Source organism: Mustela nivalis, assembly GCF_964662115.1.
Source record: "Mustela nivalis genome assembly, chromosome: 5".
Taxonomy (NCBI): Eukaryota; Metazoa; Chordata; class Mammalia; order Carnivora; family Mustelidae; genus Mustela; species Mustela nivalis.
Window position 1 is genome coordinate 8,434,990 of NC_139024.1, and position 25,440 is coordinate 8,460,429.

The 25,440-nt window shown below is 41.6% G+C and overlaps 1 protein-coding gene across 6 annotated transcripts in view; it reads right to left on the reverse strand.

The window, feature by feature from the left end:
• FNDC1 (fibronectin type III domain containing 1) overlaps positions 1-25,440 on the reverse strand; it is a 112,064-nt gene that overhangs the window by 32,681 nt on the left and 53,943 nt on the right. For 4 of the 6 annotated variants that reach the window (XM_082730016.1, XM_082730019.1, XM_082730020.1 and 1 more), the window contains 8 exons: positions 25,231-25,348; positions 23,144-23,331; positions 22,303-22,410; positions 19,070-19,258; positions 15,102-17,819; positions 13,281-13,381; positions 10,925-11,036; positions 9,543-9,977 (listed from right to left, as the gene is read on the reverse strand). In XM_082730016.1, coding sequence (XP_082586142.1) covers positions 9,543-9,977; positions 10,925-11,036; positions 13,281-13,381; positions 15,102-17,819; positions 19,070-19,258; positions 22,303-22,410; positions 23,144-23,331; positions 25,231-25,348 — 3,969 coding nt within the window. The remainder of the gene's footprint in view (positions 1-9,542; positions 9,978-10,924; positions 11,037-13,280; positions 13,382-15,101; positions 17,820-19,069; positions 19,259-22,302; positions 22,411-23,143; positions 23,332-25,230; positions 25,349-25,440) is intronic. The other 2 variants (XM_082730021.1, XM_082730018.1) reach the window with 1 other exon arrangement.

Sequence of the window (25,440 nt, forward strand, 5' to 3'; positions counted from 1 at the left end):
TTTGGGACTTCATCAAAATCAAAAGCTTCTGCACAGCAAGGAAACAGTCAACAAAACAAAGAGGCAACCCAAGGAATGGGAGAAGATATTTTCAAATGACAGTACAGACAAAAGATTGATATCCAGGATCTATAAAGAACTTCTCAAACTCAACACACACAAAACAGAGAATCATATCAAAAAATGGGCAGAAGATATGAACAGACACTTCTCCAATGAAGACATACAAACGGCTATCAGACACATGAAAAAATGTTCATCATCACTAGCCATCAGGGAGATTCAAATTAAAACCACATTGCGATACCACCTTACACCAGTTAGAATGGCCAAAATTAACAAGACAGGAAACAGCATGTGTTGGAGGGGATGTCGAGAAAGGGGAACCCTCTTACACTGTTGGTGGGAATGCAAGTTGGTGCAGCCACTTTGGAGAACAGTGTGGAGACTCCTCAAGAAATTAAAAATAGAGCTTCCCTATGACCCTGCAATTGCACTACTGGGTATTTACCCCAAAGATACAGATGTAGTGAAAAGAAGGGTCATCTGTACCCCAATGTTTATAGCACCAATGGCTACGGTCGCCAAATTGTGGAAAGAACCAAGATGCCCTTCAACAGACCAATGGATAAGGAAGATGTGGTCCATATACACTATGGAGTATTATGCCTCCATCAGAAAGGATGAATACCCAACTTTTGTAGCAACATGGACAGGACTGGAAGAGATGATGCTGAGTGAAATAAGTCAAGCAGAGAGAGTCAATTATTATATGGTTTCACTTATTTGTGGAGCATAACAAATAGCCTGGAAGACAAGGGGAGATGGAGAGGAGAAGGGAGTTGAGGGAAATTGGAAGGGGAGGTGAACCATGAGAGACTATGGACTCTGAAGAACAATCTGAGGGTTTTGAAGGGGTGGGGGTGGGAGGTTCGGGGAGCCAGGTGGAGGGTATTAAGGAGGGCATGTTTTGCATGAAGCACTGGGTGTGGTACAAAAACAATGAATTCTGTTATGCTGAAAAGAAATTAAAAAAAAAAAACCTAGAAGACAGAGTAATGGAAAGTAATCAAACTGAACAAAAGAAGGAAAGAATAATTACGCAAAACAAGAACAAATTTAAGGAATTCCATGACTCCATCAAATGTAATAACATTTGTATTATAGAAGTCCCAGAAGAAAAGAGAGAAAATGTGACAGAGAATTTATGTGAAGAAATAATAGCTGAAAATGTCTCTAATCTGGGGAAGGAAACAGAAATCTGGATCCAAGAGTCACAGAGACCAGCCCCCTGCCAAAACCAACAAAAGCAGATCCGCACAAAGACATACTGTAACTAAATTGGCAAAATATAGTGATAAAGAAAAAAATACTAAAGCAGCAAATGAAGACAATTACATACAAAGGAAACCTGATAAGGCTATCAGCAGATTTTTCAGCAGAAACTTCCTAAGCCAGAAGAGAGTGGCATGATATATTCAAAGTGCTGAGTGGGAAAAACTTGCAGCCAAAAATACTCTATCCAGAGAGGCTATCATTCAAAATAGAGTTTCCTAGACAAACAAAAACTAAAGGAGTTTATAAACCAGCCCTGTGAGCAATATTAAAGGGACTGCTTCAAATAGAAAAGAAAACCAAAAGTGACATGAATCTTGGAATACTGAAAAAATAAAGTTTAAAGAAAAAGAAATATAATACCAGTAAAAATGAATATTTCTATAAAAAAATAAGCCAGGGAACTCACAAAATAAAAGGATGTAAAAGTATGATGTCATATATCTAAAACATGGAGGGGGAGAGGAGAAAAGAATGGGTTCAAACTTAAATAACCATCAACTTATTTCGCTAAGCATGATACGCTCTAGTTCCATCCATGTTGTCGCAAATGGCAAGATTTCATTTCTTTTGATGGCTGCATAGTATTCCATTACAACTATCATATGATCTCCCTGATATGAGGAAGTGGTGATGCAACATGGGGGCTTAAGTGGGTAGGAGAAGAATAAATGAAACAAGATGGAACTGGGAGGGAGACAAACCATAAGTGACTCTTAATCTCACAAAACAAACTGAGGGTTGCTGGGGGGAGGGGGGTTGGGAGAAGGGGGTGGGATTATGGACATTGGGGAGGGTATGTGCTTTGGTGAGTGCTGTGAAGTGTGTAAACCTGGTGATTCACAGACCTGTACCCCTGGGGATAAAAATATATGTTTATAAAAAATAAAAAATTAATAAAAATAAATAAATAAATAAATAAATAAATAAATCCAGCTATTCCAGAAACAAACAAACAAACAAAAAATAACCATCAACTTGATATACACTGCTATATGCAGAAGATGTTATGTACAAACCTAACAGTAACCACAAATCAAAAACCACTAATATATGTGTAAAGAATAAAGAAAAAGAAATCCAAAAATATCACTAAAGAAACAAGTAAACCACAGAAGAAAGAAGGAAAAGGATCAGAGAGAATCTTCAGAAACAACCACAAGACAAGTAATAAAATGGCAATAAATATGTACCTATCAATGATTATTTTGAACGGAAAGGGACCAAACATTCCAATCAAAAGACAGAGAGTAACAGAATGGATAAAAAGAAAACCCATCTATATGCTGCCTGCAAGAGACTCGTTTTAGATCTGGACACCTACAAACTGAAAGTGAGGGGGATGTAGAAATATTTATCATGCAAATGGCTATCAAAAGAAAGCTGGAGTAGCAAAACTTAAATTGGACAAAATAGACTTTGAAACAAAGACTATGACAAAAGACAAAGAAGGGCACAATAAAATAATAAAAGGGAAAATCAAACAAGAAAATACAACAATTCTAAATATTTATGCATCCACCATGGGAGCACTTAAATACATAAAACCGTTATAATGAACATAAAAGAACTACTCAATAATAATACCGTAATAGTAAAAGACTTTACTACCTCACTTTTATCAATCGATGACATTGAAATCCAAACATAGCACTAAACAGAAAGTCAAAAGAAAACAATGACTTGGAATAACACACTGGACCAAATGGATTTAACAGATACATTCAGAATATACCAACCTAAACCAGTAGAATACACATTATTTTCAAGTGCACATGGAATATTCTCCAAAAGAGATTACATATTGGGCCACAAAGCAAACCTCAACAGATTCAAAAAGATTGAAATTATACCTTGCATTTTTTTCTAACCATAACATTATAAAACTTGAGGTGAACCACCAAAAAAAAAAAAAAAAAATCAGCCAAACTATGGAAAGAACCTAGATGTCCATCAACAGATGAATGGATCAAGAAGATGTGGTATACATACACAATGGAATACTATGCAGCCATCAGAAGAAATGAAATCTTGCCATTTGCGACAACATGGATGGAACTAGAGCGTATCATGCTTAGCGAAATAAGTCAAGCAGAGAAAGACAACTATATGATCTCCCTGATATGAGGAAGTGGTGATTCAACATGGGGGCTTAAGTGGGTAGGAGAAGAATCAATGAAACAAGATGGGATTGGGAGGGAGACAAACCATAAGTGACTCTTAATCTTACAAAACAAACTGAGGGTTGCTGGAGGGAGGGGGGTTGGGAGAAGGGGGGGATGGGGTTATGGACATTGGGGAGGGTATGTGCTTTGGTGAGTGCTGTGATGTGTGTAAACCTGGTGATTCACAGACCTGTACCCCTGGGGATAAAAATATATGTTTATAAAAAATTAAAAATTAAAAAAACAAACAAACAGGGGCGCCTGAGTGGCTCAGTGGGTTAAGCCGCTGCCTTCGGCTCGGGTCATGATCTCAGAGTCCTGGGATCGAGTCCCGCATCGGGCTCTCTGCTCAGCAGAGAGCCTGCTTCCCTCTCTCTCTCTGCCTGCCTCTCCGTCTACTTGTGATTTCTCTCTGTCAAATAAATAAATTAAAAAAAAAAAAACCTTTAAAAAAACAAACAAACAACAACAACAACAAAAAAAAACAAAATCAGAAAGACCACAAATACATAGAGGTTAAATAACATCCCATTAAACAGTGAATGGGTCAACCAGGAAATAAAAGACCTCTAGAATGGATAAACAAATTTAGTAAAGTCACAGGATGTAAAATCACCATATAGAAAGTGCTGCATTTCTATGTATCAGTAATGAAGCAGCAGGAAGAGAAATTAAAGAATCAATTCTATTTATAAGTGCAACAAAAATATAAGTCACCAAGGAATAAATCTAACCAAAGGGTGAAAAACCTGTACTCTGAAAACTATAAAATGGTGATGAAATAAACTGAAGATGACATGAACAAATTGAAACACCTTCTATGATCATGGACTGGAAACAAATATTGTTAAAATGTCTATCGTACTCAAAGCAATCTACACATTTAACACAATCCCTATCAAAATACTGAGAGCATTTTTCATAAAACTAGAAAAAATAATCCCAAAATTTGCATGGAATCACAAAATACCATGAAAAGCCAAAGCAATCTTGAAAAAGAAAAGCAAAGCTGGAAAATCACGCTTCAGAGCTGTGGTAATCAAAACAGTATGGTACTGACACAAAAACAGACACATAGATCAATACAACAGAATACAAAATCCAGAAATACACCCACAATTATATGGTTGATTAATCTTTGACAAATGGTGTTGGAAAAACTGGACAGCAACGTGCAAAATAATGGAACTAGACAATTTTCTTACCCCATACACAAAAAATAAACTCTGAATGGATTAAAGACCTAAATCTGAGATCTGAAAGCATAAATATCCTAGAAAAGAACACAGGCAGTAATTTCTCTGACATTGGCCATAGCTACTTCTTTCTAGGTAAGTCCGCTGAGGCAAGGGAAACAAAAGCAAAAATAAACTATTGTGACTACATCAAAATAAAAACCTTCTGCTCAGCAATGGAAGCAATCAACAAAATTAAAAGGCAACGTGCTGCATGGGAGAAGATATTTGCAAGTGACGTATCTGATAAAGGGTTAGTATCTAAAATATATAAAGAACTTCTAGGGGCGCCTGGTTGGCTCAGTGGGTTAAAGCCTCTGCCTTCGGCTCAGGTCTTGATCCCAGGGTCCTGGGATTGAGCCCTGCTTCGAGCTCTCTGCTCAGCTGGGAGCCTGCTTCCCCGCTCTTTGCCTGCCTCTCTGCCTACTTGTGATCTCTGTGTCAAATAAATAAAATTCTTAAGGGAAAAAAAGAACTTCTATAACTCAACACCAAAAAAACCAAATAATCCAATTAAAAATGGACAGAAGACATGAAAGACATTTCTCCAAAGAAGACATTCCAGATGGCCAACAAACTCATGAAAGATGCTCGTCATCACTTATCATCAGGAAATGCAAATCAAAACTACAATGAGATATTACCTCACACCTGTCAGAACGGCTAACATAAAATACACAAGAAACGCAAGATAAGGGAGGATGTTGGTGGGAAAGCAAAATGCTGCAGCCACCGTGGAAGAGTGTGGAGGGGCCTCAAAAGTTAAAAATAGAACTACCCTAAGATCTTGCAATTACACTACTGGATATCTACCCAAAGAATACAAAACAGAAGCACTGGGTGTTTTATGCAACGAATGAACCATTGAACACCTCATCAAAAACTCATGCTGTACTATATGGTAGCTAACTGAACATAATAAAAATAAATAAAATAAAATAAACTCATCTATCTATGTAAAACTAAAAAAAAAAAAAAAAACCCCACACTAATTCAAAGGGATACAGTCACCCCTGTGTTTATAGCAGCATTATGTACAATAGCCAAGATATGGAAGCAGCCCAAGTGTCCACTGAAACATAAATGGATAAAGAAGTGGTAGATATATATAATGGAATATTATTCAGCTGTAAAAAAAAGAATGAAATATTGCCATTTGCAATAGCATGGATGGAGCTAGAGAGAATGATGGTAATCAAAACGGGTCAGAGAAAGACAAATACCATATGATTTCACACATACATGGAATTTAAGAAACAAAAGAAACAAGCAAAGCAGAAAGACAGAAAGAGAGAGAGACTGAAAGCAGGAAACAGGCTCTTAACTCCAGAGAACAGATGGTTACCAGAGGGGAGTGGGGTGGGGGGTTGAGTAGGAAATGGGGGATGGGTATTAAGGAGTTAACTTCTCATGTTGAGCACCTGGTGATTAAAATTAAAACTTAAAAAAAAAAAAAAAAAAAAAAAAGGAAGCCCGGAGAATGAGTGAGTGTGCAATGAGGTCTGGCAATGAAATGAAAGAAGTCCAAGGAGACACTGAGGTTTCAGACCTGGAGAGCTCTCTGGGTTATTGCGAAACAATCGTTACCCTGTCTCATGTTATTTTAAAGAGGAACAACTTGGGGGATGCCTGGGTGCCTCATCAGTGAAGCTTCTGCCCTTGGCTCAGGGTCCTGAGATTGAGTCCCATGTCCTGTTCCCTCCTCCTCAGGGAGTCTGTTTCTCCCTCTTCCTCTGCCCCTCCCACTGCCCCCTTGTGCACACACACTCTCTCTCTCTCAAATAAATAAATAAAATCTTAAAAAAAGATGAAAATGAACAATTTGGTTTTCTGACAAGAGAGTGAGTTGTTTCTGTCCACTGTAACTTCAGTTCAATCGCAAGCCCTTCAGGGGCACAGGCGGTCATCTGTGGTTCTTCTGTATGGCCCAGAGAACCTAATCCACCTGCACTACATGATTAATCATCACTTGTGAATTTTATTTTACAAAATTTTGAATGAAGCCAGAATAACAAAAACAACAGTTACTCTATCCTTTCTAGTTTACCACAGGAACTTTCTCATAATGACACCACCACCACAATGATAAAGATAAAACATTTTTCAAACAAATTTACTCCAATTCTACATCAGGACTGACCTAAGGCACCAAACATAATCCTGCTCACTTTCCCTTTCAGAACCTATCATTGGAAGGTACAAAAAAATCACCATCTCCATAGCATTATTTATTAGGGAACTGGAAATCAGAACCACCGAGAGACATCACTTCACATCCACTAGGATAGCAAGAATCAGAAAGACAGAAAAGCAAGGTATTGGTGAGGATATAGAGAAATTGGAAGCTTCATGTGCTGATGGTGGGAATGCAAAATGGTGCAACCATTGAGGAAAACACGTTAGCAGTTCCTCCCAAAGTTAAACACAGAGTTACCACTGGACACAGCATCTCTCTTACCAAGTGTATACCCTAAGGAACTGAAAACGAGTGTTAAAAAAATTGTACACACTGTTCATAGAAGCCTTATTCATAATAATACCCAAAGGTGAAAACAACCCAAATGTCCATCAGCCAATAAATGGATAAAATGTGGTTTATCCACACAATGGAATATTGATCAGCAGGAAAAGGAATGAAGTACAGATATACTCTACAATGTGGATGAAAGTTGAATACAATTCACGCTGAGCTGAAGATGCCAGACACAAAGTCCACATCTTGTAGGATTTCATTTATATGAAAAGTCCAGAAGAGATGAACCCATAGAGACGGAAAGTGGATTCGTGGTTTCCCAGGGGTTAGCGGGGGTGGGGTGGGGATGAGGAGTAATGACTAATAGGTATGGAGTTTCTCTGGAGGGTGATGAAATTGTTCTAGAATTTGATGGTGGTGATGGTTGCACAATCCTGTGACTATAATAAAAGCCACTAAACTATACACTTTAGAAGAGTGAACTTCATGGTATGTGAATTGAATCTCAAGAAAGCTATAATTTAAATTTTTTTAAATAAAAATAACTACAATTAGAATTAAAACGGGGAATAAAATAAAGTTGTTAGTGGAGCAGCATAAATAAAAAAGGAAGGTCAGCCATACAGGAATGTTTTTAAAATAATAATAATCGTACATCATAACATTATATAAAGATCCTAAGTTTCTCTCCACAAATTTACTTTTTCCAAAGACTTTGTATTGATTTATACTTATTTTGAAAATGCTGCCTAGAGGCAAATTATAATTAATACTTGGCTACTAATTTGGCCTGGGCTAGGGAAGTGGATGGATGACATAAGAGAAGTGAAAAAATACACATACATCATGATTTGCCAAAAAAAGAAGAAGAAGAAACAAAAATACCAAGAAAAACATTGACTTTCATGCCACAAAGAAGTCCCAAAATCCAAAGTAAATGAAAAGAATATGGTATAAGCCCTCTTAGACAAAGGAAAATGCAAAATATTCATAATAATAGTAGTAATTCAATCCAAAGCCAAAATAGTCACTCTCCTGTTTGCAAACAATTATTAAGTAAATATCTGTTCCAATTACACACACACACACACACACACACTAGTGTATGCAGAAGAGAAAGGTCAAAGGAAGTACATAATGTTTTCATACCAGAAATCCAAAGGTAAATTCCAAATCATGCTCCCTGGGGAAAAAGATAGTGTGTGAATCTTCTCCCCAGTGATCGTCTTCTCAGCATGGTTCCTTATTCTTTGGTGTGAATTTTTAGATGGGTCCAATGTTCCTGTTTACTTGGAGCTTTTCTGCAGGGTGGCCGACTTCAAAAAGAATTCCCATTTTGAATATAGCATCCAAGTTCAAGCTGATCACGGTCAAGAAGGCTGTGTAAAGAATTCTGGGTGTGCACAATAATTCCTCAAATGAATCATCTTCACTCTGCATCAGCTTAAAAAGACATAAGTTTCATAGCCTATGTGGTGATTCTTTTCCACCTAAGGGAAAGAAGATGAATTTTTCTCCTCCAGGCCAGACACCAGTGTAGGATGACCTCTTCCAAAGCAGCCTGAACAGGGGCTGAGCAGAAAAGATGATGAGTCTGCAGGTCCACTGGGACCTGACCGAAGGGTCCTCGCTTCTATTCCACAGGAGGAACTGGCCATTCTCAGCAGGAAGACATGGTAGGGGCAGAGGACAGTCCTGACTGCGTGTCTCATAGCAGAGGAAACAGCACAGTCCTACCCAGTGGAAAGCAGTCCTACCCTTGCAGCCACCAGAGCCCAGTCACTCAAGGATTAGCATTTTGCAATGATCGAGAAAGTATTCAGGACACTCTACTTTTCTAGGAAATTCACAATGAGACTATTCAAGGATCTGAACAATCCAACAGTAAGAATCACTATTAGCCTTGTTTAAATCACATAGCTAATCACAGAACTTTTTTTTAACATAATGCATACAAATCTACTAATACCCAGTAAAACACACTTGGGGAAACGCTCGTCCATACTCACAATGTTCCATGTTTTAGCTAAATTTTTTGATTTGGTTTGTGATAAGGGTTGCCAGATAAAACACAGGATGCCCACTCAGATTTGGATTTTAAATGAACAGCAAATAATTTTTCATATTAAGTGTGTCCCACGCTGTACTTTTATTGACTAAATCTGACAACCCTGGTTGTGACACATACCCCTGAACAAACCATGTGGGACTTGAAATGCCTCTTGTTGCCATTCCCCTGTGCACCCTACTTACCTCTCCCTACACCCTTTGTGACCTGACGTGAAAATGAAGCATGCTAGTTACGTGGGCCACCATTACAAGGAAGGCCATTACCTTCTTCAAGGTAGCACTCTGGCACCCCGCTGGAGCCTGTTATGAGGTTGCCATTTTCATCTTGCCGTTCTAAGGTCCCAGGGGGACAGGTGGGAACAGGGGTGGTGGGTTCAGGGGTGGTAGTAGTAGTGGTGGTCGTCTGCGTAGTGGTTCGAATGGTGGTCGTTGGGCGTGTGGTGGTGGTCGTTGGACGTGTAGTGGTGGTCGTGGTCGTGCGGCGGGTGGCTGTGGTTGTGGGCCTTGGGGTCGTCGTGGTGGGTCGTGTGGTTGTAGTGGGGGCACGAGTGGTTGTTTTGACAACCTCCAAGCCCACCAAAGGCTTCCCTCCTAGACTCAGAATGGGCTTATCCTGGGCACTGGCCACGGGTTTGCCATGCCGCCCCTGCCCAAAGAGGGGCAGGCCATCAGGGCTCACCACGGGCGTTCCTCCTAGATCTGAAACAAAATCAGACAAAGGCTGTGCAACAAGATGAGATCATCCAGAGGAAGTAAAAACCAAATGTGAAGTGTCTTCTCAAAGCTTATGGATTCTTATATTCGAATCAGTAAAAAGCAAAGGAAACATTAAAAGGATACTCAGCAGAGGTAGCAATATCGGCTGCTATCCGGTAATTTCTCACCGTCTTATATGGTCCCTTACTCTGAATTACCTTATATAATCCTCTAAATGCTTCATCGATATGCCCCATTACCCTGAAATAACTCTTAGTCTCTAGTCAGGGAAGTAACTCTTTCCTCCTCTTGATTCCTACACCTAAGGAAGAAGGGTGTTACTTTGTACCTGGAGTGGCAAACTTATTCTGTAAAGGGCCAGAGAAGACAGAGAGCCAGATATTTGAAGCTTCATGTTGCAGCTTCTCAACTCTGCCATTGCAGGGCAAAAAAGCACAGAAAGTTCACAAAGGAGTGTGTCTATGTTCCAATACAACTTTGAATATGGACACTAAACTGTGAATTTCATATAATTGTCACATATCACAAATATTGCTATTCTTTGGTGTGTTTTTTGTTTTTGTTTCTCTTTTTGTTTTTTGTTTGTTTGTTTTGTTTTTGCAATCATGTAAAAGCGAAGAAACTATTTTGAGCTTGCAGGCAGTAAAAAACAGGCAGCAGCCAGGGTTTGGTCTTTGAGCTGTCGTCTGCTGACACCTGCTGCTCTGGGCTGCCCTATCTCAAGAGGGAAGTCACGTGCCACCTTTTCTGGAGGCAAGAGTAGAACCACAGTTGTATCAAGGAAAAAGCTAAGTTCTGCCCCTTTGGGACACTCCTTTCCACATGGCTAAAAATAACTGGACCAAGGGCCCCATTAAAAATGGGCAGGGATTTGTTATCCCACAGCTAGTTCAGAACACTTTTTGTTGCCTAAACCAATTCTCACTTACCCACAATGGTGCGACCATCTCCTCCTAGTTTAATTCGAAGAGGATTTCCTTGTGAATCCTGGAGGTACCTTCCTTCTGCATTCAACACCAACCCACGATCCAGATCCACGACCTAAAACCATGACACAGATTAAAGAATATCCTGAGCATGAATCCACCTGCACAAACATATCCAAGAAGGCTCTGCAGAAGGAAACCATAATGTGAGTAGAAAATATTATTTTTGTCTGCATCATTCACAAGGCCTAATAAGAATAAAGTGCAAAACAGTCCCATTTCACATTATAATGGCTTAACCATAGAATATACAAATTGTTTTCAATTTCTCAAATATGCAAAAAATGTTCATAATACTGCTACCATTTAGTATGCTGTGTGTAATGCCGAAAAGAAGCAAATAACTTAAGTATTCATCAGTGGAGGGAAGGGACTAAATAAAATATGTCCCATCCACATAGTGGAAAGCTAATGGGCAATGAAAAGGAATCGGAAATTCTACATATATTGACATTAACTGCTACAGACTGAGATTACAGGACTGACTATTTTGCAGAAATTTAAATATATTCATTTGTGTATATAAGCTTAAAACTGCAGAGAAAAATAATCTGGATAAATATATACTAAACTGTTAGCAGTGGTTATCTCTGGGGAGTGGTTTGGGATGTTGATTAGCTTAAAAATCATCTTTTGCATATATTTCTGAATTGCTTTAACTTCTCACCATGAACATGTACAGCCAGTGTATTAACAATATGAAGTGTTTCATATGGGATCGGGAGGGAGACAAACAATAAGTGACTCTTAATCTCACAAAACAAACTGAGGGTTGGGGGGGGTAAGGGAGTATGGAGAGGGTGGTGGGGTTATGGACACTGGGGAGGGTACGTGCTATGGTGAGTGCTGTGAAGAGTGTAAACCTGGCGATTCACAGACTTGTACCCCTGGGGCAAAAAATACATTATATGTTAATAAAATCTTTGTTTTCAATTTAAAAAATTAAAAGTTTTTAAAAAAGCATGAAATGTTTCCATCTGGCTGTAATGTCAAACACTGAAGTTGCTATAACAAAAAACAATTTAATTTGTAATTGAATCGCCTAATAGAGAATGTAGGCAAAGATTTCATATTCTAAGAAATTATAAAACTTTGGGGGGAAGAGCTATTCTTATCCCTGTTAAGGAACAAACTCCTACTCTACACTGGTGGTTCTCTAACTATGGCCTGAACCAGCAGCCTCACTGGTCAGATCTGCTAATTACCTAGCCCTACTCTAAACCTTATTTGACACGCCCCCAGAGATTCTGATGCTCCATAAATTCTGAGAACTGTGACTGCACAGTGGGTCACTGGAGGAACCCCTCCCAAAGGGCCACTTTCTTGGATGCTGTCTCAGTAATTAAAAATAAATAAATAAATAAATAAATAAACCCTTCTTTTGAACTCTACTCCACACTGTTTCAATGTGAAAATTTTTCAATAATATTTGACTTTAATATACATTCTTCCTTTATAAATTCCTCTTCCTTTAAGAAATGATAAAATGTATCTTGTTACCTGTGACTAAAAAAATTTTATGAAGTCTCTGAATGTTTTCCTAAACCTTACCGCTATAAAGGAATTTGTGACTGGGGATTCCCAGTCAAAATATGCATAATTTTGTGATTCTCTGAAGAAAAGTCTTTCAAATCCTTGAACATTGTACAGTGTTCTGCCCATTATCCTCTAAATTACCAAAAATTCCTAAACATTTAACCCCAAGAAGTTAAAGTCATTTATCTTAAACACATATAAAATACTACTAATTATTTTTTTATTTCAGTCAAACGACAATCATTGGAAAATTCAAAAGGTGATCTAACAAAAATTGCCTATTTGATCCAGTGTTGTTTGGTTTGCTCAGTTATTTTTACTGCACTTTCTTTTATAAAGGATCTGAGACAATTTGGAGAAAAATGTGTATATTAGCTAATCAAATAATAAATAATAAAAATAAAACGAAGCTAACAGAGGTGGAGAAAAAGAAGTCCATTTGAGGAGCTAAGCATCAGAATCTACGTAATTGCTGTGAGGTTGGAAAAAATATTTGTGCGATCTTCCTAACCAGTCAAAGCAAACAGGAAGTGAAGGCCCACTTATCTTATTAATTATGAGAAAAACACTAACTAGTCACTCAGAAGAATAAAAGATCCTTCTGAGCACAGGAAGAAGCAATATAAGAATATATTGACGTATGAGTGGTTAAAGCTGAAGAAGAATACGAAAAACCATTTCGTTTATTGCTACACAGTGCCCACCACTTTTCTCTTCCCAACAGCATGAAAACAACTCGTATGTGTAAAGAAGTTTACCCTACCCACTTTGTTCCTTGAGGGCCATTGATAATTCTTTGTCCACTTGGATTTCCATTACTACCAGGAAGCACTTCCCCTTCTACATTTGGTCGGCCATTATAACCTACATGGCACACAAAAGAGAACAATAGCAACAACAACAAAGCCAGAATCTGGTGAACTCAACACTCCTGTAAAGTTGGCTTCATACCAAACTCTAAGTAATAACACATCATTTCGAACAGAAATACTAAACAGAATTTTAAGACAATAATTAGTATATATTAGACTACAGTCTTAAATTGTGACTTCTGAGTACCAAATATGAATGTCTATGAAGAGTACAATAAAGTGACAGTTTTCTGACAATATTGGGGAAAGGAGAGAGTCCAGCACAAGTTTTCTAGATAAAGCTTAAGACAGTAGTGGCTAGCATGTTTATTTTAACCATTTAGAAGATAGAGGGAAAGAAAGTTGGAAGGATGGAGAAACTCTCTAAAATACACTAGAAGTTGTTCCGCTCTTCTTAGCAGATTATACTAAACGCAACAAGTATTTCTAGCTGAATCAGGTCCAATCATCAGTCACCAGCTGTACATGCTCAGTGCTGGCCTGTGTGGGGCTGCTTAAGAAGTGTCTGCTCAGAGATAAAGTCGAAGGTCCCATTAGCTGCCCCTTCAGTTGCTGCTCTGTCTGTCCCTAGCACCTGCCCATCCTCTCCTGGCATTTCTGATCAGCTGCAGTTACTCAAGGTCTGTGCTGGGAGCACTCTGATCCAGCCCCACCCATGGCATAAAGTACTTGGGCTTTCTGAGGGTCAGAGACTTACATTTCTCACTCAAATAGCGAATGAAAACTAAATATTAATTGAATTTCTGCTGTGTACTAGGGAATGTGGATTTTATATCTATTATCAGGGTCTAAGGTTTGCTTAAAATAGACTATTTTAAGAGTAAACTGTCCTCTCCATGGGGCATTGTTCTATTTTTTTTTTTTTAACATTGCGCTAAGGTAATAATACATAGTACAGACTAACAAACACTAATGCATTGATTGAAGAATCTTCCATTAAGTACCAATTCCATGCAAGGAGAGTGCACGGTATCATTAAGCTGAATGCAGACATGGACTAAACACCCCAGATCCTGCCCTGGGTCCACATAGACTTCAATTCATAGCTGTCTACATGGTGTCCTCAATGTAAGTCACACATCTGCCTCTTAATCCTATGTATGACAATCATTTTTAACATGCATTTTCTGGAGGTTTTAAATAACATTCACTGATTGCAATATCTAAACAATTTGCACACAAGACATTGAGTTTGTCCCAGGGTGTGTTGAGAGTTTTATACGCAGAATCAACAAGAACAAGATCCAGCCTACACAGTCACCTAATTCCTTTCTGTGGATTCGTTAAATATACCCTGGCAGGTGAGCAGCTAAAAATAACCTAAAATACAGGAACCTCGTTTGGCATCATGACCGTGAAGCATTTTCACAGATTAAGAGCACATGTTGGGGAATGCAAAGAGGTAGTATGTGATCGAGGCATGGCAGAGGCCTGGAGAATTAGCACGTCTGGAGTGGGAACTGCAGCTCAGCCCTCAGAGCTGTCTGACCTCGGGGAACCACGCAGATCCCTGGGCCCCTAGTCACTCATCTGAAAACCAGGAGACACAACACAAGAGGCAGTTAAGAGGATGAAATCAGTTACATCTGTAAAGCTCTTAACACAGTGCTTGGACGGAGCAGAGACTCAATAATATAAAATAAAAGACTCTCAAGAATTGCTGCGAACCCTTTTGAGGACCCCAAAGAGAACGTTATTAAAAAACGAATTACCTTGTCTGGCAGGGGATCTGGCCGGCTGGCGCGAGAGGGGGTTCCGGAATCTCGCGTTCATCATGCGCTGGCGCAAGGAGAGCATGGGGGTGGTGGACGAATAGACCGGAGGGGCGCGGCTGGTGTACCGCTCCCGGGCCGGGGTGCCCGTGGTGGGGCTCGGGGTGGAAGGGCTGCGCTGGGGGGGTCTGGGCGGGAGGTGCGAGGCTCTTGGGGAGCTTCCTGGCGGGGGAGGAGGAGGACGCTTCACAGGAGTGTCGTTCTCGTCCTGGGGGGAGCCCACCCTGGGGAGTGAGAGCACGATGGCAGGGTCCCTCTTGTCCTTAGCGATGTTCCCATCCACGTATTTGCTGGCCCTGGGACTGGAGGGGGAGGGCCACTTTGGAACAGAGGGGAGAGGGTCCTCGTCCTTTCCTCCTTTAAAAAACATCGCGTCTTCACCCTCCTCCTCTGCCGAGACCGACTGCTGAGACTTAGAGGTGAGGGGCTCCCTCTTGGACGGCGCGGCCTGGGGAGCGCGGTCCTTGTTCCCCACAGCCTGGGGCCCCACTCGGCCCGGGACCCTGGGGCGGCCGTGGGGGTAGTGGCGGGGGCTGCCGGGCCTCAGCGGGGAGCTTGGGGGTCTGCGGAGGTGACTGTCGCCCGCGCCTCCTGCGTGAGCCTCCAGCTGGCGGGGTTTGGGAAGGGACAGGATGGGGTCGCTGGCCCGGGCCGGGTGTGCGGGCGCCCGGGCGGCTCGGGCCTCTGCTTCTGCGCTGTCGTGGCTGTTTCCGCCAGATCTGCCCTCGGAGTCCTCGTCCCGATGGTGGGGCGACGTGGGAAGCACCCCTCGGGAGCTCGCCCTGTGGGGGGTCTGACTGCCTCTGGCCGCGTAGGGGTCCGGGAAGGAGGGCGCCGCGGGGTGGGGACGCCCAGCCTGGGGCAGCTCGGGCTTGGGTTTGGACAGCGGACGCCCCACTTCCTTGCTCGGGGGGCCGCGGGGCTGCGGCTGCGACACGGAGACCGCGGGAGAAGGCTGCCCTTCGGGAGCGCCGGCCCGGGCACCCAGCCCCTGGCCGGGTGCCGTCCTTCTGGGCACGCCCGGCCCGGGGTGGTGCTGGGACCGAGTCGCGGGCCGCCGAGCGGGGGCCAGCTGCGCCTTGGGGTCGCCGCCCTCCACACCCACTTCTGTGCTCTGTTGCACGTCCAGCGCCTTGGAGGCCAGGGATTTGCCCTGAGGATGCGCACCTGCCTCAGTCCCGGCGAATTTGGGGTTCTCCGCCAGGGGCTCCTTCCGCTGAAGGCTCGCCCCTCTCTGCGGGCCTTTCCTGAGGGGGTCCACGCCCAGGGAGGCAGGCTTCCTGGAGGAGGAAGACACGTGGTCATTTACCGCGGCGGCAGGAAGTGGCTTCTCGTCCTCCGCTTCGCTCTCTGCACCGTCTCCATGGATGCCCAAGCCTTGCCTGTGGTCCGAAGCTGGCTGAGAATTCACCCTCGAGTGGACTCGGGGGGACACGGTGGACGGCGGGGAGCTGGAGGGATGCAACCGGGGTCCTCGGCCGCTGCCAGCCCGGCTTGGATATCTCGTATGGGCAGCAAAGGGCTTGTTTCTGAACAAACTGAAATGTCCAGAGACAGGCGGACCTGCGGGTAGCCGGGCCCGAGACGTCGGGGCCGTGGCTTCAGCCTGCCTGCCCCTATCTTCTGTGTCATTGTCACCATCCTCATCAGAGGCATCCTCTCGCTCAGAGGCCTGTGTCCTTGAGGAGAGACCAGAGGACCAGGAAGACTTGGACTGTGATGGCACACTGGACTTGGAGGCCGGGGTGTCCTGACCATCCTTCCAGCCCCTGGACAGTGGAGCCCTGGGCTGTGGTTCTGTGGGCAGCGGCCGAGATGATCCTTCCTGGGGTGGAGAAAATTTCGAGGATGAGACTGAGGCACCCGAATTTTCCTCCCTACCCCCAAAATGGAGTGCTCTCCGCGCCGGCAACGCTGGTTTTGTGCTGTGGTGTGCAGGGCCTCTGTCCCGCAGGGCGCTTGAGGTGGCCTGGCGGCTGGGCCACAGGGCGGGCCTGGCCTGGGCGGTGCTCTTAGGAGACAGCCGCTGGGAGGCCCCGTCCTTTGGGTCCCGGGAGCCGGTGGCTGGCTCGTCCTCCTCTTGGCCCACTGAATCATTGTCAGTAGAGCTGGGGGGCAGATGGGTGGAGGGCCCCCCTGAAGGGCGGCGAGGGCTACCCTCAATGGGTGTGTGGCGAGCTGATGAAGACGTCCCTGGATGGGGGTGGGAAGACAGAGAGGAGCCACCCCGGTCTGCACCTTCCTTTCGGGGCAACACTGGGGTCTGCACTCCCACTGGGGTCCTCCCAGGAACAAGGACAGGGGGGACAGCTCTACTTGGTGGCCTCTGCTGTGGCTTCCGCTCTTGGGTCTCTGAGGGCAACGTTGGTGGGTCCCCCTGGGAATCCAGCTCCTCCTCATCAGTGATTTCTGTCGACTGAAGATCCAGAACTTCAGTCCTCTTAGGGTGCAGCTGGGGTCTTCTGGGCACCCCACCATTAGCCAATATTTTGTTCTTCAAGTCAAGAAGAGGGTTTTTGACGTTTCTGCCTCGGGGAGAAACAGGCAAATGAGTGTGTTTTGTGGAAGCAGGAACTTTGGGAGAAGTCTCTGGCTTTTCAGATTTCCAGTCATCTTCAGCATGGGTCTTCTGCTGCACATCGGACTTGCCGGAACCGGCTATAATAGATTTTAAAGATTCTGCTGTCAAAAAAATTGAAAGCTGAAAAACATCAGCTGAGTATTTCACAAGCCTGGTAAAAAGTGTTGAAGATCTATACTCAAAACTAAATGGGGATGTGTTGTGTGTGATTTGCAGGTGACAGGTGAGCAACAAATCTGTAATTTTAAGGATAGCAAAAAGTTCCCTATTCCCCCTAACATGTCTGTATTTGTTTTCTCCTTCTTATTTAAAATCCCTTTAATAATGTATACATTATAATAGGGCCTGAACTCAAAAGACTCCCGGGGTAGGCAAAACATTTTATTACAGGTGCCCTACAATTTACTCTTTCCTGAGAGCAGGGTTGAATGCAGGAAAGGGTGCTGCAGAAGTGGGGAGAATTTATATGGCAGTGGGGGACCCAGAGGGAGCAAACCGCATCTATTAGAATTTTTCCACCACAGAACTGTTTAATATTGCACTACACTGTGACTCCTCACAACACACCACGCAGGAGACAACTACCAACATCTGGTGTGAATATGGGGAGGCAGAAAAGAAAACACAGTCTAGGAACCATGAGAGACTGTGGACTCTGAGAGACAAATTGAGGGTTTTGGAAGCGAGGGGGATGGGGGGCTGGGTGAGCCTGGTGGTGGGCATTAAGGAGGTCACGGAATGCACGGAGCACTGGGTGTGGTACAGAAACCATGAATCTTGGATCACTGAAAAAATAAAATTAAATTAAAAGAAATAGGAAATACAGTCTAAAAACACCTCACTCCCATTTGGGATTTTATTAACCTCCATTTTGATAGTGATCAGATAATGAGGTAATTTAAATTCTTCTGACTAGAGCTGCACTCCAAAATAATGGAATATAAACTAAAAATCTTAAGCACTATCTAGAAATTGAAGAGAGCTAGTAATTAAAAATGTCACATTACATCAGTAAAAATGTTATTTCCCTGTCATCATAAGCCCCAAATTACACAGTGTTATAAAATCAATCACATAATTAATACATTCATGTTATTGGAATATTGTAACAGTCATTCATATGACTAGAAATCAATAATCTTTTAGTCTCCGGGGAGACCAATTTCCCAACGGGCAACAAAAATATTTCAGAAATCAACAGGTAAGGGTAGCCCCCAAAATCGTCAACAAAGCAGTTCTAAATCGACGAGCATGATTCAAAGTAAGACACCACATTTAGCAGTAATGAAGAGAGACAGAGATAGAGCCACAAACACACAATGCTTACTTGTTGGCATAGCGACAATGAAGGCTTTGGAGTGAGGCCCCAGTCCTCTCCTGTTTGCGGCCCGGATTTTGAAAAGATAGCGTTCCCCAGGCTGCAGACCATCCACTAGGGCAGAAGTAGTCTCTCCAGGATAGGTGAGGGACTTTGCTCCAAATGGTTTGAGAGCCGGGGCGTATGAAAGAATGTATTCTGAAATGATTTGGCAGACGGTTGGAAGGAGGAAACTGAAAACAGTCCTGTGTCCAGCAGACAGACTGTATGGGCAGGATGAATTAGAACGTGCATTACTAAAATTAATACTGTAGCAATGCACGCCAAGTCGGCAGCTGGAGCGTAAAGACACAACGGACGGTGAACTAACATCCATTCAGGCTACGAGACAAGGCCACAGAGTGAATTCTCGGGCAGATTCCCATTTTTGGCAAATTAAACATATGGAACCCAGGAGGCCAGTCTTCACACAACGGCCAAATCTACTTACACTGCATTGGAGTTTTTCTTCATTGTGCTTATTTAATTTACTAATTTACTATGTCAGCATTAATATATCCTGAGTAGAAGAACCCATGGAAGATTTAAATGACAATGGTCAGAACTGAATCGCAAGAGCTACCAAGACCTCAAGGAGTCTCGGAATATTAATCTGGGCTATTTTGCATTAATCCCATATATGGAGTATAATTTCCCTTTTGGAGGAATTACAATCCTGACTCAATATACCTAGGTAAGGATATTTCACAGTATTTAAAACTGTAAGGAAAAGTTGCCAGTTCCTAGATTTATGTGATGACTAATGTTTCCATCTCCAATCACTAATATTTATGAACATGTAATGCACTTGAACTTTGAAAATCAGAGCAAATTCAGTCCAAGCAACTAATATTGTTGTATGGCTTCTATGGAAATGCTGTACCATAAAGAAGCCATGTTTTGAAGCAGAATTTCCACCCTTGACTAAAAACTGTCATGCCTCTTTTCCTCTCAATGTACTCAAGACTTACAAAGTTTATCAAATTAATGTGAGTAGGAGCTAACCACAAAAAATCATCTGAATCACAGAAAAACCAAGCAACTGTCATACTATCTTTCTCATATCTAGAGAAGCACAGAAGACCTTTCCTCTTCCCTGAGATCTAATCTTTAAAAAGTACATAAGCCTAAAAACTTCAACCAAAAAGGTCTTTGCAGCATTTTTCTGGAAAAAAAAAAAAACACCCCACATTCTTTTCTTTTTGAAAATGAACAAACTAGTCATTTGTGGTGGTCAAAAGTAAGAAGTAAAAGAACCCGCTGTCTATAAAATTTGGTAATACAGGTTTTTGTATGAATTCAATTCATCTGGAAAAAATGTAACCATGTCAAACTATATTCTTCCATTGTGTTTTATATTTGTCGCACATATAACTCCCCAGTGTGATTATGAATTTCAGGCCCACCATCACTCCTTTGTGAAAACTGCCTAAGCAGAGTTAAGATTCTTGAGTTCTTTTGGACACAAAAACTCAGTAGCTGTTACTATTTTTGAAAATATTTCATTGACAACCAAGGAGGTTCATTCGCCAGAGAGCTATAAATATAAACTAAGATGTGGGAGAGGGAAAGAAAGCAAATAAGTAGCATGATAATAAAGTCATGAAAGGAGCAACAATGGACTTTTTTATAACTAATGAAAGTCATCAGCCAAAAATGTCTTTATGCAATTTTCAGAATCCTTGCCAGCATCATGACAAACTGTCATAAAAAGGATGATTTAAAGGGCCAACTAAATATTTCTTCTCTTCATTTGCTTCTCATTTATTCCACTGGGGAAAAAATGAGCAAGAATACTACAATATATTCTTTTAAATCTCCAAGCAAATGAGAAAGCATTAGGTTTAGAAACTACTCCCCTAGGGGCACCTGGGTGGCTCAGTGGGTTAAGCCTCTGCCTTCAGCTCGGGTCATGATCTCAGGGTCCTGGGATCGAGTCCTGCATTGGGCTCTCTGCTCTGCAGGGAGCCTGCTTCCTCCTCTCTCTCTCTCTGCTTGCCTCTCTGCCTACTTGTGATCTCTGTCTGTCAAATGAATAAAATCTTGAGAAAAAAAAAAATAAAAAGAAACGACTCCCCTACGTGTGCCTCCCTTAACTTCCATTGTTCCATCTTTACAGGTCCTCAAAGATAACTGAGCTATCTTTGAAAGTTGAATACAAGAGAACATTTCAGCTTTTTCAATTAAGAAATTCTCAAAAGAGGTTAGTAGATAATTTTCTCAATTTCTTTAGCCTTACACAAACCTTTCATAGTTTTTGGACATAGATGTAAGTTGTCTTCCAAAATCAAGCAATAGTATAATGTACCCTTACGGCACATCTGTATATGCGATGTCAGGGGGAAGCCACCATACAGCCTTCTCAAGTGTCTCTGAAAACACTTCTGAAAGGTTCTTGAATGTTTTTACACCAAAAAGAAGTAATTTGTGTTTTTATTTCATACTCTCAAAAGATTATTTTTAAATTTAGCTGTGAATATTTTATTCTATTTTAATTTGGTTTCATCTTTGGTATTTTTTTTTCTGTTTTTTGTTTTTTTTTTTTTAAGCAGGCTCCCTGCTGAGCAGAGAGCCCGATGCGGGGCTCGATCCCAGGGTCCTGGGATCATGACCTGAGCCGAAGGCAGCGGCTTAACCACTGAGCCACACAGACGCCCCTTTTTTTTCTGTTTTAAAGTCACATTTTTCCTCAACCAAAAAAAAATTTTAATTAAAATCTGACAAATAGGAAAAAATCCCTTTTTATTTAATTTTTACTACTTTTTTTTCAAACCCATTAAATACCTATGGTCTCATTCAAGACATCTGTGGTCCCACTTACTCCCACATTCCGTACTCTTATTGGTACAATGAGAAGATGCATAGAATGAAACACAAGGCTGTCATTTGTATGGGTAAAGGTTATGATGTCACACCCATACAATTAAAAACACCCCTCCTGATAGCAGCACCGAAATCGCTGTGGATAGGGAAGATGAAAAGTCACTTCATGAGGACCTGGATCCTCCTGACAATGAGACCCCTACATGAAATAGCCTTGTTCGTTGGGTTAGCGCCCCATACACATATGTTGCTTCCCTATTGCTCTCGTGGTCCCCAAGCCTGCTGTTAGAGCTGGTGTTGATCAGAGGCAACGTACACATCTCTATTTGGAGTATGTCTCTTCTGTGTGCACTCGATACCTTAAATAATGAGGTTCCTACCTTTCACTTTCCCCTCGGTCTCAGGCAGTGCGTCCCAAGCTACAGTGACGGCGGTGGGCTTGCCGTTGACTGGCCAGACATTTAAGTTTTCAGGAGCTGTTGTAGGAGCTACAAAGGGACAAGGACCCAAGGTTTAAAAATGCTCTTATGGATATTTTATAAGTAAGGGACATATGGTTCCTGCAAATAGATTTTTCAGGGCAGCACTACTATGTTCATTGTTAATATACATGATAGAAAACTCCACTCTGTATTACTCTTTGTGCAATATAGTGGTTATGTCAGTGCTACTGACTCATGAAGTGAGTTCAGACATATCTAGGGAAATGCTTTTAGAAATTCAGAATATCTCTCATTGATGAATCTTGAAATATATAAAGAAGATTATAATCCAGTTCAAACTTCTTTTTAATAAAACTTGTAAAGACATCATTTAAAAAAGAAAATAATTGATACCAAGTTCAATTCTCCCCCAGAATCAAATGCAAGCTCAGCCTGAGGGAAGAAGATTCTCCCTACCTCCCTGCCCCCCATGCATTACCCAGGGGCATGCACACATCCTGTGGTGATTTGTAATTATGCTCTATTCTGGGATGTACTAAGCTCCACATGTCAGGATAACATGCTAATGAAGACGGCCAGTGAAGGATAAATGTGAGCAACAAGACCCGAACTTCTTTGCCTCAGTACCTAGAAACACATCCCAGATTTAGGGTTAATGTTACTTTTTTAAAAATGGCCCTGCTGGACTTTATCACCATTGGTTTCTTAAATGATCCTTAAATCTTATTTTCAGGGCAATTCCCAAATGGAAGATCCAAAGGCCATTTTAAATACAGACCAGATTCTGGTGTTCTCTGGAAGACAGATGTACTCCATTTGCCGTCTCTTTCACCCTGTGAAATACGGACTGCAAATTCATACATGGTGTCTGGAATCAGGTTCTCAACCAACACGCGTCTGTTGGAGGTCTGCTTGTGGTCCCACCTTGCCAATTCCCCCTTTTCTCGATAGCGCACAGTGTACTGTCTATAAGGAAACAAGGCAACCGGTTGACCAATTCTCTGCAACTGAACGCTAGGTTCCTTGCTATTCTTCCTTCCCCATGAGTAATAACTTTGGGAGGTAAGGAGAGAAATTAAAGAGGACAAAAATCTACATTTTTTAACTATGTTATTAAGTCAAAGAATTTACTCTTAAGTTCCAGGAAAGGTGTCTAAAGTCAGCCAGGAAAGATGGAGCTTAGTGTCTTACAGCTCCAAGATAAAGAAGGGATAGGACAGAAGAGGGACAGGTTTGACCAAGCAGGTGCCTTCTGAGGGATGTGTGTGTGTGTGTGTGTGCAGACATGTGGTGTGAAAAAAGCAATATGAAGAACTGAAACTGGCCCAAGGTATCTTGGTTCTTCAGAAAAGACAGACAAGAAGATTCACTTCATCCCAAAGCAGGCATGTTTTCTATAGGTTCAGGGAGAAAGGCAGCATGTGGTTTTGAGTAGAATTATTACCATGAGAAGAGCAAAAGTGTGTAATAAACAGAGCAGGATAGAAGAGCTTACAAAAGGAACTCTACTGTATGATTATCAGGGAGAGAAATGCTAGGAGCAAACATGGTAGTAACGATCCCAGACAGAAGACATCCTCCACACTCAAAGAGCTGCAAACTCCATTTATTGTATTCCTTTGCCAAGAAATGTTCTTTGCAGCCACTTGGCAGTAGAAAGCATCTGAAGCATTAACAAGGTGTTATTTAATAAGTCAAGATAAGACTTCAGTTGCAGACACAGCCTGCCAATTAATACAAGAGTCTTGCTAAGAAAACTCAGGCCCTTTATCATTTTGATCAAGATACTGGGAATCAAAGTCCAGTAGTAATCAGGAACAAAATGGAAGAGAATCACTATGAGCTTTCTCACTTTCTTTCAAATGAAGCAGATGTCTTTTTCTTTTTCTTTACTAACAGACAGTAACAAAAACTGTATATAATATAAATAATGGTGTGTGTGTGTGTGTGTGTATAAAGAATAAATATATATAATAAAAATATAAAAATATATACATATATAATCTCAGAATTATACTCCATTCATTTTTTTAAAGGACGTTCACTTTTCTTGGTTGTAGATATGTTCAAAAGTTAATATATAGGGTCCTAAAAGTTAATATATAGAAATCCTGGCTTTTTCTTGGTAATATAAACTATTCAGTAGTTTAACAATAAAATTTTGATGTTTATATTAATCTAGCACTAACAAGGAATGGTGTTCACCAATGTTTTTTAAACACAAAGATTACTTTAATCTTATGATTGGTTTTTCTTCTACTGCTATTGCAAATCAGTATAAAAATCTGAGCGGCATAATATCATGAGCTATTATAATATCTAATATTATCAAAATATCATTATGAGACAAAACAGTGCCTTCTGCTATGCACAAATGAGCTAGATATAAGGCAATTCAGTGTCTGAAGAATGAAGAACTACGGTGTGCAAGGCCTTTGACAAATGTCCCCTTCTCTACATAAAAATCCTTGCTACTGGAGGAAAGGTAAGACTCCTCCTAAAATGGGGTCACATCCTCTGCTCACAAATAGATCACAGTGAGACAAGGCAAAACCCACATGGGGCGAAGAAAGAAAACAGAATCTATGGAATTTCCAGACACAAGACAAAACTCTGAACAAGTGAAAAGTGAGGTCCTGCTGTGTGCATTACACACAAGGCCCTGGTCATATCTGATCTGAGGAAAATGTGTGACGGCACCCGAGACTAGCTAGATTGTCATAGAACAGTCTACCACCCAGCTACAGGAGAGTCCAGCACTCACATGTCAGAAGATACAGTCATGCAAATAAACACATGTCTCTTAAGGACCAGAAATTCACATCTCTCATACTAAAACAAAGACAAATAAATAAGGGAAAGTACCTTGATGCAACAACTTTCTTTTGTTTTTCCAAAACAGGATCCACCCAGGCTACAAGCACGGATTGGGATGACATGACCCGGACATTGATGTCTTCAGGCACGTCTAGTTCATCCTCTTCTGAAATGACAACGGGACATGTTAGAGGTTATCTCAACAAGAGGATCTGCCCTGAGTCCTCTGGCCCCCGAGTTCATTATTCATGCTCTATA